We start from the raw sequence: 17547 nt of genomic DNA on the forward strand, positions 1-17547 counted from the left end.
CAATTTATATTAACAACTTGGATACAGAAATAGAAGGTTCTATAGCTAAATCTGGAGACAATACAAAAATAAGTGGGACAGTAAGTTGCAATGAGGAAATAAGAACCATACAGATGGATATAGATAGGTTAGGAGAGTGGTCAAATGTGGCAGACGGAGTTTAATGTGGATAAGTGTGAGGACATGCATTTTGGTCAGAAAAATGGGAAGGCAACTTACTATCTAAATGGGGAGCGACTTCGGGGTGCTCCGGTGAAGAGGGATCAGGGTGTCCTCGTGCATGAGTCACAGAAAACTAGCATGCAAGTCATAAAGAAAGCGAATGGAATGTTGGCATTTATAGCTAAAGGAGTATAACGATAAAGACGTGTTGTTGTAACTATACAAGATATTAGTGTGACCACACCTACAGTATGTGCACAGTTCTGGTCCCCTTATTTGAGGAAAGATGTAGTGGCTTTGGAAGCAGTTCAGAGGAGGTTTGATGCACCATCAATGACCGCTAAAGCGAGGTTGTAGTCCAACTGAAGGCGTTAATAAGCTAGATGTTTCCCCCAGCAGCTCAGGTACAGAATGAAGGCTGCTGGGGCGGCATGGGCTCTTATACATCGCCTAGCAGGGTGGAGCTACCATACAGCTTGACCAATAGGAAGCATACAATATCTACCAATGGTGTTCCAGCATGACCAGGTACCGTAATACTTCTACACAGACTGCCACATTCACCCCCTGTTAAAAAAGAGTCCGGCGGGGGTGGTGGCCTGATACTACAAACATGGCAACATGGTAGAATTAGTTATGGAGGTACCGTAATACCTCCATACAGCGTTTTGGAACTATTGACAATTCTATTAACTATTTACAATTTATGATTTAAATTTACAATTTAAAATGAAGCAATCAGTCGATCGGGGGCCCTGGTGGTCCTCTGTGATCGTCGGAGCTTCGGTGGTGACTCCGGTGGAGGCTCGGGCGTCTGTGACTCCGGGAGCGTGGCCTCGATCTCTGTGGCAGCTTCGACAGCCCTAGACGCCACTGGTGGGAAAAACGGTTGACCTGGGAAGGGAGCGCCTGCGGGGTGCGTCGGTGGGTAGGGCGGCCTTGACGGGGCCGGCGGAAGGACTGATCCTCCTGTAAGGTGCCCTGGTGGAGGGGAGGGTGGGACTGGTGGCTGGGGTGTGCGTGGGGCTCCGGCGGGCGCCAGGTCTCGTAGGGAGACCGTATCTTGTCGGCCGTCGGGGTACGCCACGTAGGCATACTGTGGGTTGGCGTGGAGAAGATGGACCCTCACGACAAACGGGTCTGGCTTGTGCGCCTGCACATGTTTTCGGAGCAGGTGGGGTCCGGGAGCTGCCAGCCAGATCAGGAGTGAGGTCCCAGAGGCGGACTTCCTGGGGAAGACAAGGAGACGTTCCTGAGGTGTCTGGTTGGTTGTGGTACAAAGCAGTGACCGGATGGAGTGGAGGGCATCCAGGAGGACTTCCTGCCAGCGGGAGACCGGGAGATTCCTGGACCGTAGGGCCAGTAGGACGGTCTTCCAGTCCGTTACCCCGGGGGTTGTAACTGGTCGTCCTGCTCGAGGCGATGCCCTTGCTGAGCAGGAATGCCGCAGTTCGTCGCTCATAAAGGAGGACCCCCCTATCACTGTGTATGTAAGCGGGGAACCCGAACAGTGCACAGATGCTATGGAGGGCCTTGATGACGGTGGTTGCGGTGATGTCGGGGTAGGGGATGGCGAATGGGAACCGGGAGTACTCGTCAATCACGTTCAGGAAGTACCTGTTGCGGTTGGTGGAGGGGAGGGGGCCTTTGAAGTCCATGCTGAGGCATTCAAAGGGATGGGAAGCCTTTATCAGGTACGCTTTCTCTGGCCGGTAGAAGTGCGGTTTGCACTCCGCGCAGATTTGGCAGTCCCTGGTGGCTGTCCTGACCTCTCGATGGAGTAGGGCAGGTTGCGGGTCTTGATAAAGTGGAAACAGCGAGTGACCCCCGGGTGGTAGAGGCCCTCGTGGAGGGCTCGGAGGTGGTCCACTTGTGCGGTGGCACATGTGCCGCGGGACAGGGCATCAGGAGGTTCGTTTAGCTTCCCGGGACAATACAAGATCTCGTGGTTGTAGGTGGAGAGTTTGATCCTCCACCGCAAGATCTTATCGTTTTTTATCTTGCCCCCCTGTGCATTATCGAACATGAAAGCAACCGACCGTTGGTCAGTGAGGAGAGTGAATCTCCTGCCGGCCAGGTAATGCCTCCAATGTCGCACAGCTTCTACTATGGCCTGGGCCTCCTTTTCGACTGAGGAGTGGCGGATTTCGGAGGCATAGAGGGTACGTGAAAAGAAGGCCACGGGCCTGCCCGCTTGGTTGAGGGTACCCGCCAGAGCTACGTCAGACGCGTCGCTCTCGACCTGGAAGGGGAGGGACTCGGCGATGGCGTGCATCGTGGCCTTTGCAATGTCCGTGTTGATGCGGCTGAAGGCCTGGCGGGCCTCTATCGACAGGGGAAAAGCTGTGTATTGGATCAGGGACGGGCCTTGTTCGCATAGTTGGGGACCCACTGGGCGTAGTAACTGAAAAACCCTAGGCAGCGCTTCAGGGCCTTGGAGCAGTGAGGGAGGGGGAACTCCATAAGAGCGCTCAGGGTCGGGGCATATAACTCCATTTTGCACTACGTAGCTGAGGATGGCTAGGCGGTCGGTGCTAAACACACATTTATCCTTGTTGTATGTAAGGTTAAGGACCTTTGCGGTCTGGAGGAATTTTCGGAGGTTGGTGTCGTGGTCCTGCTGGTCGTGGCCGCAGATGGTCATGGCCGCAGATGTTGACATTATTGAGATACGGGAATGTTGCCCGTAAACCGTACCAGTCAACCATTCGGTCCATCTCGCGCTGGAAGACCGAGGCCCCATTGGTGACACCGAAGGGAACCCTTAAGAAGTGATAGAGCCGCCCATCTGCCTTGAAAGCAGTGTATTTGCGGTCACTAGTGTGGATGGGGAGCTGGTGGTAGGCGGACTTAAGATCCACCGTGGAGAAGACCTTGTAATGCGCGATCCTGTTTACCAGGTCGGATATGCGGGGGAGAGGGTACACGTCCAGCTGCGTAAACCTGTTAATGGTCTGACTGTAGTCGATGACCATCCTATGCTTCTCCCCGGTCTTTACCACCATTACTTGAGCTCTCCAGGGACTGTTGCTAGCTTCAATGACTCCTTCCCTCACTCGTCTTTGGACCTCTAACCTGATAAAGATCCGATCCTGGGCACTGTACCGTCTGCTCCTGGTGGCGACGGGTTTGCAATCCGGGGTGAGGTTCGCAAACAGGGAAGGCGGATTGACCTTAAGGGTCGCGAGGCCGCAGACAGTGAGGGGGGGTATAGGACCGCCGAATTTGAAAGTTAGACTTTGGAGATTACACTGGAAGTCTAAACCTAGGAGTGTGGCTGCGCAGAGGTGGGGAAGGACGTAGAGCCGGTAATTTTTAAACTCCCTTCCCTGGACTGTGAGGTTTGCTACACAAAACCCCTTTATCTCTACTGAGTGGGAACCGGAGGCCAGGGAAATTTTTGATTAACGGGGTGGACGAGGAGAGAACAGCACTTTACAGTGTTGGGGTGTATGAAGCTCTCCGTGCTCCCAGAGTCGATTAAGCAGGACGTCTCGTGCCCGTTGATAAGTACAGTCGTTGTCGCAGTTGGGAGTGTTCGAGGCCGGGACTGATCCAGAGTCACCGAGGCTAATCGCAGCAGTTGAATGTTCTCTTCGGGTGGTGTGTGGTCAGCCGAGCTGGGGTCCTGGGATTCCATCCAAGATGGCAGCTCCCATTGGTCGCACATGGCTGGGGGTGCACAAAATGGTGGCGCCCATCCATCTAACGTGGCGTCCGCGGGACAAGATGGCGGCACCTGGGGGCTGCACGTGGCCCTGGAGTAGGAAGATGGCAGCGCTCGCTGGCTGCACGGGGACCGTGGAGAGGCATTCGCCGCCTGAGACCGCGGCAACCGCACGGGCCTGGCATACCACCACAAAATGGCCCTTTTTACTGCAACCCTTGCAGGTGGATGCGCGGGTCGGGCAGCGCTGGCGGGGGTGCTTGGCCTGCCCGCAAAAGTAGCAACAGGGCCCCTCGGGGTTGCCAGGCCGCCTTGCAGCACAAGCTTGTGGGAGGATGGGGGATGTCTCGGGGTCGGCTGCGAAGGGGTTCCATGCTGCCCAGGCGGCTGCCGCGCGGTCGGGAACGTAAGCGCGGGCGTTTCTGGAGGCCACGTCCAGGGAGCTGGCAAAGGCCCGTGCCTCCTTGAGGCCCAGGATGTCTTTTTCCAGCAATCGCTGACGGATCTGGGAGGACAGCATACCTGCCACGAAAGCGTCCCGGATCAAGAGTTCTGTGTGGTCACTCGCCGAAACTTGCAGGCAGTTGCAGTTTCTCCCCAACACCAGGAGTGCACGGGAGAATTCTTCCAGCGATTCCCCAGGGATTTGTCGCCTCGTTGCTAGCAGATGTCGGGTGTAGACCTGGTTTACTGGGCGGATATAATGTCCTATTAGCAGCTCTATTGCTGCATCGAGGTCTTCCGCGTCCTCGATGAGGGTGTAAATTTCCAGGCTCATCTTCGAGTGCAGGACTTGCATATTCTGCTCTCCTGTGGGTGAGTTTTCGGCCGTTCCGAGATATCCTTTAAAACATGCCAGCCAGTGCTTAAAGATTGCAGCTGAGTTCGCCGCGTGGGGGCTGAGTTGCAGACACTCCGGCTTGATTCGGAGCTCCATCCTTTTAAATATAACTTATTAAATTGATGCACGATCAATTACCACTAAAGCGAGTATAAGTATTGGCAAGTCATGTTGCAGCTGTATTTGAGAATAAGAATTGGCAAGTCATGTTGCAGCTGTATTGAGTATAAGAATTGGCAAGTCATGTTGCAGCTGTATTGAGTATAAGAATTGGCAAGTCATGTTGCAGCTGTATAGAACCTTAGTTAGACCACACTTGGAGTACAGTGTTCAATTCTGGTCGCCACACTACCAGAAGGATGTGGAGGCTTTAGAGAGGGTGCAAAAGAGATTTACCAGAATGTTGCCTGGTATGAAAGGCATTAGCTATGAGGAGCGGTTGAATAAACTTGGTTTGTTCTCACTGGAACGACGGAGGTTGAGGGGCGACCTGATAGAGGTCTACAAAATTATGAGGGGCATAGACAGAGTGGATAGTCAGAGGTTTTTCCCCAGGGTAGAGGGGTCAGTTACTAGGAGGCATAGGTTTAAGGTGCGAGGGCCAATGTTTAGAGTAGATGTACGAGGCAAGTTTTTTACACAGAGGGTAGTGGGTGCCTGGAACTCGCTGCCGGAGGAGGTGGTGGAAGCAGGGACGATAGTGACATTTAAGGGGCATCTTGACAAATACATGAATAGGATGGGAATAGAGGGATACGGACCCAGGAAGTGTAGAAGATTGTAGTTTAGTCGGGCAGCATGGTCAGCACGGGCTTGGAGGGCCGAAGGGCCTGTTCCTGTGCTGTACTTTTCTTTGTTCTTTGTTCTTTGAGGTTGTAGTCCAACTGAAGGCTTTAATAAGCTAGGTGTTTCCCCCAGCAGCTCAGGTACAGAATGAAGGCTGCTGGGGCGGCATGGGCTCTTATACCCTGCCTAGCAGGGCGGAGCTACCATACAGCTTGACCAATAGGAAGCATACAATATCTACCAATGGTGTTCCAGCATTACCAGGTACCGTAATACCTCTACACAGACTACCACAAGGTTTACTAGATTGATTCCAGAGATGAATTATTTGTCGCATGAAGAGAGATTGAGCAGTTTAGGCCTATACTCTCCAGAGTTTAGAAGAATGAGGGGAGAGCAAATTGAGGTTATAAGATGATAAAAGGTATGGATAAAGTAGATGTGGAGTGGATGCTTCCTCTTGTGGGGCATTCTAGGTCCAGAGGTAATAGTCTCAGGATAAGGGAGAGCAAATTTAAAACAGAGATGGGGAGAAATTACTTCTCCCAAAGAGTTGTGAATCTGTAGAATTTGCTACCCCAGAGTGCGGTGGATGCTGGGACAGTCAATAAATTTAAGGGGGAGTTAGACAGAGTTTGAATTGGTAATGGGTTGGGAGTTATGGAGAACGGGCAGGTTGGTGGATTTGAGGCCATGATGGGATCAGCCATGATCGTATTGATAGGTGGAGCAGCTCGAGAGGCTCAATTGCCTCCCCCTGCTTCTAGTTCTGATGTTCTAAGAAATAACTATTCTGTCTGATTTCACCATCCAGCTCTTGGTTTGTAGCCTTGTGGATAACAGCACCTCAAGCACAAATCTGGTGTTCTTGATGAAAAAGGGGATTTCTTGATTAATATGGAGAGCAGGGGTTATGGGGAGAAGGCAGGAGAATGGGGATGAGAAACATATCAGCCATGATCGAATGGCAGAGCAGTCTCGATGGGCCAAATGGCCTAATTATGCTCCTATATCTTATGGTCTACAGTTGCCTGTTGGTCACCTCTTATGTATCATTTACTCGGAGCAGCAAGATTCCTGTATGCTATGTCCTGAGAGATGGCATTTTCAGGCAAGTCTATCGAACCATCAGTGTTCCACTAGGCCCTGGATACATGTCCCTCCTAATCAGTGGGATTGTTGATCTAAAGATAGCTATCAAATTCTGAAGTCCTGGAAATTGCAGGGAGTGAAAACCTGTCTGAAGGATGACGGATAGTATGTCTCTGAGTGTGACCATACTTGCAGTCTACTCCGTGTGAAGGAGGAAGTAGTCACTGGTCTTAATAGATGGAGAGATAGGGCTGACATTGATTCCAAAGGAAGTTGCTACACTCTACTGTGGGGCAACACGGTAGCACAGTGGTTAGCACAGTTGCTTCACAATCTGTGTGGAATCTGCACTTTCTTCTCGTGTCTGCGTGGGTTTCTTCCGGGTGCTCCAGTTTCCTCCCACAGTCCAAAGATATGCGAATTAGGTGGATTGGCCATGGTAAAATTGCCCTTAGTGTCCAAAAGGTTAAGTGGGGTTACTGGGTTATGGAGGTAGGGTGGAGGTGTGGGCTTGAGTAGGGTGTTCCTTCCAAAGGGCGGTGCAGACTCGATGGGCCGAACGGCTTCCTTCTGCACTGTAAATTCTTTGATTCTATGATGCTGACTATGAAGAGCATCCATCGATCTGAACTGCCAATCCCTTTCTTCTGTGCAATAATGACTCAATTGTCCTCTGTCCACCAATGCTGTTGAACCTGCTCGGCCTTCCAGCATTTCTGTTTTCTGACTTACCTACCCTTGCACTCAGGCAGCGGCCACAATCCTGAGCCACTTTTGGCTTTCCAAACACCCCACCATGATACAGATCCCATGTTATGCAGGATTTGGGCTATCGACCTGCTAATACAGTTTTGTGGAGTCAGTGCTGAAAAGCAGAGGTAAGAGGTAAATCTGGATCAGGGGTGCGAACCCAACATATATAGCCCCGTGGAATTTTACACTCCCTGGTTCTTGCATTTGATATTGTGCAAGTTACATTATATTTTATATTCAATTCTCAGCCTGCCTGTTGGAGAGCAATTGGGAGTTAAATACCTTCTCTGCAATTCCTTGATTCGCACCATCAAGTTGAGATGACCCTGAGAATACTGCTCGATTACATCTCTGACATCGTAAGGCTTTCTGGCTTGCTGTGAAACAAAACAAATATTTTTTTTTGAACAGTAAGGCAAAGCAATGTTAGAGTCTAATGCATTATACCCCCAGTATGTCTAGTATACTTGAATAACTGGACATCAGTATCAGGAAGTCAAAACAAAAAACAAATCGATACTTAAGAATTGCTACACCCTGTAAAATACCCATGCCAACTTTTACCGGAGGGTGAAATTGGCCTTGGTAAAATTTTAAAAAGAGACAGCGAATTAACCATCCTCATTTTACACCAACCTTTAATTGAACTGAATGGAAAAGAATACCAATGCGATATAAAATGTTGCTGCCCCATTGCTATCCCCACTTTGTGCAATCATCCAAGACCAATCTCACCCTACTGAAATCACAGGCTTGAATGCAAACACAGATTTCAGAAATCTGGCTTGAAACAGTTCATTTTCTCCACTGGATAATGAATGTATTTGTTATTACTACTAAATCAGCCATTATCAACTAATTGTGACCATTTAATAGAGTTCTGAGGAATTTCAGGAATCACAAGCAAGGAAAATGAAGGTTTGTGCAATTCCAGTAGCTTGTATGAACTTGAAAACAAATGGAGCTGTCCATTTGCACAGCGATCAATCCCGAACACTCGAGAGCTTACAGTATGCATGGGCATGTCTGATTTCAGCACCTTCTAGCAGTGGGAAACCCTCAGTGCAATAGTATAAACATTTCCTACTGGACTGCCCCAGAGCTCCTGAGTAGGGATCTGTACATTCCTCAGTGTCTCTCTGATTGTCCTGTTTATGATCAGAGCATTGGATTATGCAGCCTGCATGCGGACATTTGGTGCAGCATTCTTTGAACCTGACGTCTCAAAAGTTCTGCTCCAGTGATGTGAGAAATGGGAATGATGTCACAAAATGTCTCCAGGCTGTCTCCAATAGCCCATTTTTAATCAAGAAATAGGGACAATACAGGCAGCAAGGAGTGCCCAGCCAGCTGTCTCCTTTGATAATGTTGACTTGGAGACAGGGGCAGATTTTTATGCCCCCTCCGCCATACATGAAGATGGGGGGCATACAAAATAAAATGGATGGACAGCCCCACCACCTTCCACTCACCCTATTTTACAGTGGGTGGGCAAGGTGTCAACCAGCCTGCCCTTCCTTAGGTGTGTTGAGGCCCTTAAGTTGCCAATTAAAGGTCACTTAAGAGCCTCTTTCCAGCTCTGCCACCATAATATGGTAGGCTAGGGAATGCGGTAGAAGATGGTAACCAACTTCCCCACATCCCGCCCGCAACCTTTGGCCTACCTCCCTAGCCTCTCGAATGCAATCCTCCCACTCCCCTCCACCTTTCACAAGGGTCCTTGATTCCTTCTCAACCTAAAACCCCTGATACCTTTGCGGTAGGCTATATTAGGGGTATCGCGGTACCTAGTTGGAATGTGTCTTATACTGTAGTATGAGTGCTGGAACCTGCCTGCTGATTCTGCCCAGCAGGCGGAGCATGAGAGTCTGTGTTTCACCCACAGCAGTTATTCTGTACCGGAGCTGCTGGGGTAACTACTTGTTCATTAAGGCCTTCAATTGGACTACAATCTCGCTTCAGTAATGATTGATCGTGCATCAATTTAACGAACAAGAATTGAAGAAGGCTGCTCTCCGCATCAAGCCAGAGTGCCCCCGACCGCGTGGTACCCGCATGGACAGGGTGGACCCCACCCGCGGCCGATTCCAAAGCACCCCTAAATTCCCCATAAGCTTGTGCAGTGCGGCAGCCAGGAAACCCCGGGGGGGGGGGGGGGGGGTGCGATGCTATTTTTGCGGGCAAAACAAACACCCCCGGCAACGCTGCCCGGCCCGATCCGCAATCTGCAAGGGCTGCGGGAAGAAGGAGCACCTCGTGGCAGTATGCCAGGCCCGGTCGGCCGCCACTGTCTCCACAGGCGAACCGGGCCCGCTGCCATTCCTCTGCTCACAGATCATGTGCGATTCATGGGGGCAGCCATCGTGGATGACGTCTCAGGACCCCGACCCAGGTGGCCGTGTATCACCCGACGAGATCACTCAGCTTCTGCCACAGCTTGCCTCAGTGACACTGGACCAATCTCGGCCCCGAACGCTTTCAACCGCTACGGCATCAGTACTTATCAACGGGCACAAGACATCCTGCTTGATCGACTCTGGGAGCATGGAGAGCTTCATCCATCCCAATAAGGTAAGACAGTGTATGGTAAACCAATGTTGCACCTATATTAGGTGATGTAAGGTAGCACCTGTACTACAGGTTCGCCGGTAGTCTCTGCCTGCTGGCTCCGCCCAGTAGGCGGAGTATAAATATGCTTGTCCTCCATTCAGCAGCCATTTTGTCAGCTGCTGTGGGAGGCCACACATCTTAGAGCAATAAAGCCTGAGTTGTATCCAACTCTAGTCTTTGTTCAATTGATCGTGCATCAATTTATTGCTCTAAGATTTTCTAAAATATGGACCTCCATATCAAGCCAGATCGCCTGCAGTTGGATCCGCAATCAAGCGATGCCAAAAAGGACTTTAATCACTGGCTAGCTTGCTTCAAGGTGTATATCAACTGAACGCCCACCCCTGTTCCGGAGGCTCAGAAGATGCAGATCCTGTACTCAAGGTTGAGATCCAACGTGTTTCCGCTGATCCAGGACACCCCGAACTACGGCGATGCCATGACGCTTCTCAAAGAAAACTATGCACAGAAGATGAACACGCTCTTCGCCAGGCACGTACTCGCCACTCGCTCTCAACTCCCTGGTGAGACAACAGAAGACTTCTGGCGGGCCCTAATCCCACTTGTCCGGGACTGTGACTGTCAGGCCGTTACGGCCACTGAACATTCGAACCTCCTTATGCGGGACGTGTTCGTTACGGGGATTGGGTCGGACCTCCTATGCCAAAGACTATTAGAAGTGGCCACGCTCGATCTAGCTGAAACAAAGAAGATAGCGCTTTCTTTGAGGGTCGCCTCGCGCAACAGTCAGGCCTACCCCCCCAACCACGCGGCGCACCCCTCCTACGCATCGTGGAGCCCACAGACAGCCGCCCCAGCGGGGGCCTTACCCAGCCAGTATGCCTGCGCCACGCACCAGCCCACGCACCCCGGGGGTCCCCGATGTTATTACTCCGGCCAGCAGAAACACCCTCGCCAACGCTGCCCGGCCCGCGCAGTCCTTTGCAAGGCTTGCGGCAAAAAGGGGCACTTCACCGCGATGTGCCAGGCTCGCGGATTGGCCGCCATCACCCCCACCCCCCAGTCTACACACAATGGGCGCCACCATCCTCATCTCCCCAGACCACGCGCGGCCAATGGGGGCCGCCATCTTCTCCCCCTCAGTCCACGTGTGGCCCATGGGCGCCGCCATCTTGTCCAACCCCCGCAACATGTGGCCCATGGGTGCCGCCATTTTGTCCCCTGCAGGATCTTCAGGCGCCACCACCTTGTCTCCCCCACGGGGCATGGACACCGACAGCATTCCAGGACCTGGGCTCCCCACCGTCCGACGCCAGCGACGACCGACCACGACTCGCCTCAGTGACGATCGACCAGTCTCGTCCGCAGAACCTGGCCACCGCATCGGCCAGCGTGAAAAATCAATGGCCACGTGACCTCTTGCCTGCTGGACTAGGGAGCACCAAAAGCTTCATACACCCAGATACGGTGAGGCGCTGTTCCCTCGCGGTACACCTCACCAACCAAAGAATCTCCCTGGCCTCCGGATCCCATTCCGTCGCGATCCGGGGGTACTGTACGGTCACACTCACGGTCCAGGAGGTAGAATTCAGCGACCTCCGCCTCTACGTCCTACCTAACCTCTGCGCTCCTCTACTACTAGACCTGGACTTCCAGTGCAATCTCCAGAGCCTAACCCTCAAATTTGGCGGGCCCCTACCACCCCTCACTGTGTGCTGCCTTGCGACCCTAAAGGTCAATCCGCCTTCTCTCTTCGCAAATCTAACCCCGGATTGCAAACCCGCAGACGGTACAGCACCCAGGACAGGACCTTCATCAGGTCTGAGGTCCAGCGGCTGCTTCGGGAAGGCATCATCGAGGCCAGCAACAGCCCCTGGAGAGCCCAAGTGGTAGTCGTTAAAACTGGGGAGAAACGCCTCCGTGTGGACCCCGATACGGAATAACCACAGATTTGCTCCGGGTAGGTTGGATGGGGGATACCAAGGCTGGTATAGGGCAGGTATTAAGAGGATGGGGGACCTGTTTATAGATGGGGTTTTCCCCAGCATGCAGGCGCTGGAGGAGAGGTTCGGCCTGCCCCCGGGGAATGCGTTCAGGTACCTTCAGGTTCGGGACTTCCTTAGAAAACAGGTGGGGACATTCCCGCGGCTGCCCCCACGTAGGATCCAGGATAGGGTGGTATCTGCCGTCTGGGTAGGGGAGGGGAAAAACTGCAGGAGGTAGAGGAAGCCTCAGTGGGGGAGTTGAAGGATAAGTGGGAGGAGGAGCTTGGTGAGGAGCTGGATGGTGGCCTGTGGGCCGATGCCCTGGGCAGGGTGAACTCCTCCTCATCATGTGCCAGGCTCGGATTAATCCAGTTTAAGGTGGTGCACTGAGCGTATATAACGGCGGCAAGAATGAGTAGGTTTTTTGGGGTGGAGGACAGGTGTCCGAGGTGTGCGGGGAGTCCGGTGAATCATGCCCATATGTGTTGGGCATGCCCGGCGCTTAAAGGATTCTGGCAGGGGTTTGCAAGTGTGATGTCTACGGTTTTGGACGCTCGGGTGAAGGTGATCCCAGCGGTAGCGATATTTGGGGTGGCGGAGGGTCCGGGAGTGCAGGAAGCGAAAGAGGCCGAGGTGTTGGCCTTTGCCTCCCTGGTAGCCCAGAGACGGATCTTGTTAATGTGGAGGGACTCAAAACCCCCGAGTGTGGAGACCTGGGTTAGCGATATGGCGGGGTTCCTCAGCCTGGAGCGAATAAAGTTCGCCTTGACAGGGTCCTTGATGGGGTTCTCCCGGCGGTGGCAACTTTTCCTTGACTTTCTAGGGGACCAGTAAGTGTCAGCAGCAGCCGCATCCTGGGGGGGAGGGAGCGGGGTTGGGGGGGGGGTGGAGGGAGCGGGGTTGGGGAGGGGGGGGGGGTTCAGGTTGGGTTACTGTTGATATAATGTGAGTTGGACATGGAGACAAAACCCACCTGGTTCTGTTTAAAAAATTGTTTTTCTGTTTTGTAAGTAGTTTCATTGTAAGCTTTGGGCTATGTTTATTGTTATTTTTTATTACTATCTGTATTTCTATTTTTGTTATGTAAAAACACTCATTGGAAAAACTTTAATAAAACATTTATTAAAAAAAAACTGGGGGGGAAAACACAGAATGGTCGTGGACTACAGCCAGACCATTAATCGGTATACGCAGCTCGACGCGTACCCCCTCCCACGCATATCTGATATGGTCAATCAGATTGCACAGTACCGGGTCTTCTCAACGGTAGACCTCAAATGCGCCTACCACCAGCTCCCCATTCATAAAACGGACAGTCCATACACTGCTTTCGAGGCGAACAGTCATCTCTATCACTTCCTCAGGGTTCCCTTCGGCGTCACTAACGGAGTCTCGGTCTTCCAAAGGGCGATGGACCGAATGGTCAACCGGTACGGTTTGCGGGCCACCTTCCCGTACCTAGACAATGTCACCATCTGCGGCCACGACCAGCAGGACCACGACATCAACCTCCGCAAATTCCTCCATACCGCAAAAATCCTTAACTTAACCTATAACAAGGACAAATGCGTGTTTAGCACCGATCACCTAACCATCCTCGGCTACGTCGTGCATGGTGGAGTCATAGGCCCAAATCCCGAACGCATGCGCCCCCTCATGGAGTTTCCCCTCCCCCACTGCCCCAAAGCCCTGAAACGTTGCCTGGGCTTCTTTTCTTATTACGCCCAGTGGGTCCCCAATTATGCGGACAAGGCCCGCCCACTAATCCAGTCCATGGTTTTTCCCCTATTGGCAGAGGTTGCCAGGCTTTCAGTTGCATCAAAGCAGACATCGCCAGGGCAACGATGCACGCAATCGATGAGTCCCTCCCCTTCCAGGTCGAGAGCGACGCATCAGACGTAGCTCTGGCTGCCACCCTCAATCAGGCGGACAGACCCGTGGCCTTCTTTTCACGCACCCTCCACGCCTCAGAAATCTGCCATTCCTCCATCGAGAAGGAGGCCCAAGCCATCGTCGAAGCTGTGCGGCATTGGAGGCATTACCTGGCCAGCAAGAGATTCACTCTCCTCACTGACCAACGGTCGGTAGCCTTCATGTTTGACAATGCACAGCGGGGCAAAATTAAGAATGATAAGATCTTACAGTGGTGGATCGAGCTCTCCACCTATAATTATGAGATCTTTTATCGTCCCGGGAAGCTCAAAGAGCCTCCTGATGCCCTGTCCCGCAGCACTTGTGCCAGTGTACAAATAGACCGACTCCGGAGCCTCCACGACAACCTCTGCCATCCGGGGGGTCACCCGGTTCTTCCACTTTGTTAAAGCCCGCAATCTGCCCTATTCCATCGATGAAGTCAGGGCCGTAACCAGGAACTGCCAAATCTGCGCTGAGTCCAAGCCGCACTTCTACCGGCCAGAGAAAGCACACCTGGTGAAGGCTTCCCACCCCTTTGAATGCCTCAGCGTGGATTTCAAAGGGCCCCTTCCCTCCACCGACCGCAACACGTATTTCTTAAATGTGATTGATGAGTACTCCCGGTTCCCTTTCGCCATCCCTTGTCCCGACATGACGGCTGACACCGTCATTATAGCCCTCCACAGCATCTTTACCTTGTTCGGTTTCCCCGCCTACATCCATAGCGATAGGGGGTCCTCCTTCATGAGTGATGAGCTGCGTCAATTCCTGCTCCAGCAATTGCCTCCAGCAGGACGACCAGTTACAACCCCCGGGGAAATGGGCAGGTGGAGAGGGAGAACAGAACGGTCTGGAATGCCGTCCTACTGGCCCTACGGTCCAAGAATCTCCCAGTGTCCCGATGGCAGGAGGTCCTCCCCGATGCACTTCACTCCATCCGATCACTACTGTGCACTACTACCAACGAAACACATCATGAACGTCTCCTTGCCTTCCCTAGGAAGTCCTCCTTGGGGACCTCGCTCCCAACATGGCTGGCAGCCCCCGGACCTGTCCTACTCCGCAAACACGTACGGGCCCACAAGTCGGACCCACTGGTCAAGAGGGTACAACTCCTCCATGCTAACCCCCAGTACGCCTATGTGGCGCACCCTGACGGCCGACAAGACACGGTCTCCCTCTGGGATCTGGCCCCCGCTGGATCCCCCCCCCCCCACCAACCCCAACCATTTTTTCACCGGCGCACACTACCGCAGCCCCATTCCCAGGAGGATCCATCCTCCCACTGGCCCCATCCGGATGCGATGAAGCTGAAGATGACATGCTCCCAGAGCCACGGATGCCCGAGCCGATGCCGGCATCTCCGCCGGGACTGCGACGATCGCAGAGGGCGACCAGGGCCCCTGACCGGCTGATAGTTTCATTGTAAAATGAACTTGTAAATAATTGTCTGTAAATATGTGTATTGCATGTAAAGGCACCAAAGGGTACCACTGTAACCTCTACCACTGTAAAAGCAAGGCCACCACCCCCGCCGGACTCTTTTTTAATCAGGGGGTGAATGTGGTAGGCTATATTAGGGGTATCGCGGTACCTAGGTGGGATGTATCTTATACTGTAGTATGAGTGGTAGAACCTGCCTGCTGGTTCCGCCCAGCAGGCGGAGCATGAGAGTCTGTGTTTCACCCACAGCAGTCATTCTGTACCGGAGCTGCTGGGGTAACTATTTGTTCATTAAAGCCTTCAATTGGACTAAAATCTTGCTTCAGGAGTGATTGATCGTGCATCAACCTTGAAGTCCAGTACCCATGATCGCCTACACCGGAATCCATCTTAGTCCCAGCAGTGGCCACAAATGTGTTCTCACACTGCTGATACAGCTGATCAATCTGGTTGGTTGGCATCTCTTGAGGGTGAGACTCCCTGACCCTTCAGGGCAATAATCCAGCTCTCACCTTATTAAAGCTGCCCCCCGCTTTTTACCATTGCAGGACTGACCTTTTCAAAGTCATCGAGCTGTTGACTTACTTTTGCACCAGGTGAGGGTAAGCAATATGCACCCCCTCCAATAAAATTCACCGCATGGCTTACCACACTACATTTTTAAAATTTGTTCATGGGGTATGAGCGTTACTGGCAAGGACAGAATTTATTGCCCATCCCTAATTGCCCTTGAGAAGGTGGGGGTGAACCATCTTCTTGAACCACTGTTGCATATGGTGCAGGTACACCTACAGTGTTGTTAGAATCACACAGAATCACAGAATGTACAGTGCAGAAGAAGGCCACTCGGCCCATCGAGTCTGCACAGGCCCTTGGAAAGAGCATGCCACTCAAACCTCCGTCTTCACCCTATCCCCATAACCCAGTAACCCCATCTAACCTTTTTGGACACTAAGGGCGATTTAGCATGGCCAATCCACCTAACCTGCACATCTTTGGACTGTGGAAGGGAATCGGAGCACCCGGAGGAAACCCACGCAGACACGGGGTGCATGTGCAGACTCCGCGCAGACAGTGACCCCAAGCTGGGAATAGAATCTGTGACCCTGGGGCTGTGAAGCAACAGTGCTAACCACTGTGCTACCATACTGCCCATACTGCCTTCCTAACTACTGTTAGGATTTTGAGCCAGTGACAGTGTAGAATCAATTATATAGTTCCAAGGCAAGATGGTATACCACTTGGGGGGAAACTTGCGGTTGGTGGTTTTCCCGCATGCCTGCCTGGCAATCCAGGCGCTTCTTAAATGTTGCATTGTCCTCCATTATCCATGCCAATAATCTGAATAAAATTGGTCCAAATCACCGCAAACTCTGAATTTCTTCATTCTTACCCATGCTCGAATCATCAAATGGGCAGGACTCAGATTTTCAACCCATTTCTCTACCACTGTCCCTGATCCCACCCATCCCTGGAGCACTATATAAACAGAACTGATGGTGTTAAATGTAGCAAATAGAAGACAAAGGCTTAACATAGGCTCTGATTGTTTACGTGTTGAAGGCAATGCTTTTGGTCAAAGCCTTCAGGCAATATTTTGGTCCAGTCTTTGGGGCTTTCCTGTTCCTTTAAAATAACCTTTTCCTTCTGAAAGGGTTGCTACAGCACTTCCGTCATTTTCCTGCAAGGCTATTGGCTGGTGCCCGTTCCTTGTTAAAAATCTTGCCCAAATACTACTTGTTGAATGGCAAGTGAACCTTATCAGGAAAATCCAATTTTAAGGCTCTAAAAAGTATGATCTTGAGGCAATCTGAATCGGGTTATAAGTGGTGCAAACCTACAGCTCAAAGATGTTCAGTCAAGCACATTTTGGCAATTTGACTCAGAGGAGCCATAAGAATGACTGACGCAAAGGATTCGGGCATTTGCACAATATGAGGTAGTGGGCGGGATTCTCCCATGCCGCGCCGTATGGAAGAATCGCCGTTCGCGCTATTTTTTCCTGCGGCGCCGGTCCGACACCGGCAGGCGATTCTCCGAGGAGCGGAGAATCAGCGCCATTTGTGCCGCCGAGTTTGGCGTGGCGCCGGGCGTGGGCCGCTGTCCGCAGCCGGGCCGCCGATTCTCTGGCCTTGATGGGCCGAGCAGCCGCGTGGAAACGGCAGAGTCCCGCTGGCGCCGTTCACACCTGCTAGCAACCGGCGGGAACTCTGCGCGTAGGATCGGGGGGCGGCCTGCGGGGTGGGGAAAAGCACTCCTTCAGCGGTGGGGCCTCCGATGGGGTCTGGCCCCCGATCGGGGCCCACCAATCGGCAGGTCGGCCTCTCCAGCCC

At 52.4% G+C, this 17547-nt stretch overlaps 1 protein-coding gene across 1 annotated transcript in view; it reads right to left on the reverse strand.

The window, feature by feature from the left end:
* LOC140431005 (potassium voltage-gated channel subfamily KQT member 1-like) overlaps positions 1 to 17547 on the reverse strand; it is a 1144532-nt gene that overhangs the window by 349200 nt on the left and 777785 nt on the right. The window contains exon 16 of the mRNA XM_072518896.1: positions 7584 to 7678. Within this exon, the coding sequence (XP_072374997.1) occupies positions 7584 to 7678 (95 nt within the window). The remainder of the gene's footprint in view (positions 1 to 7583; positions 7679 to 17547) is intronic.

The sequence above is a fragment of the Scyliorhinus torazame genome, chromosome 10, assembly GCF_047496885.1.
Source record: "Scyliorhinus torazame isolate Kashiwa2021f chromosome 10, sScyTor2.1, whole genome shotgun sequence".
Classification (NCBI taxonomy): domain Eukaryota; kingdom Metazoa; phylum Chordata; class Chondrichthyes; order Carcharhiniformes; family Scyliorhinidae; genus Scyliorhinus; species Scyliorhinus torazame.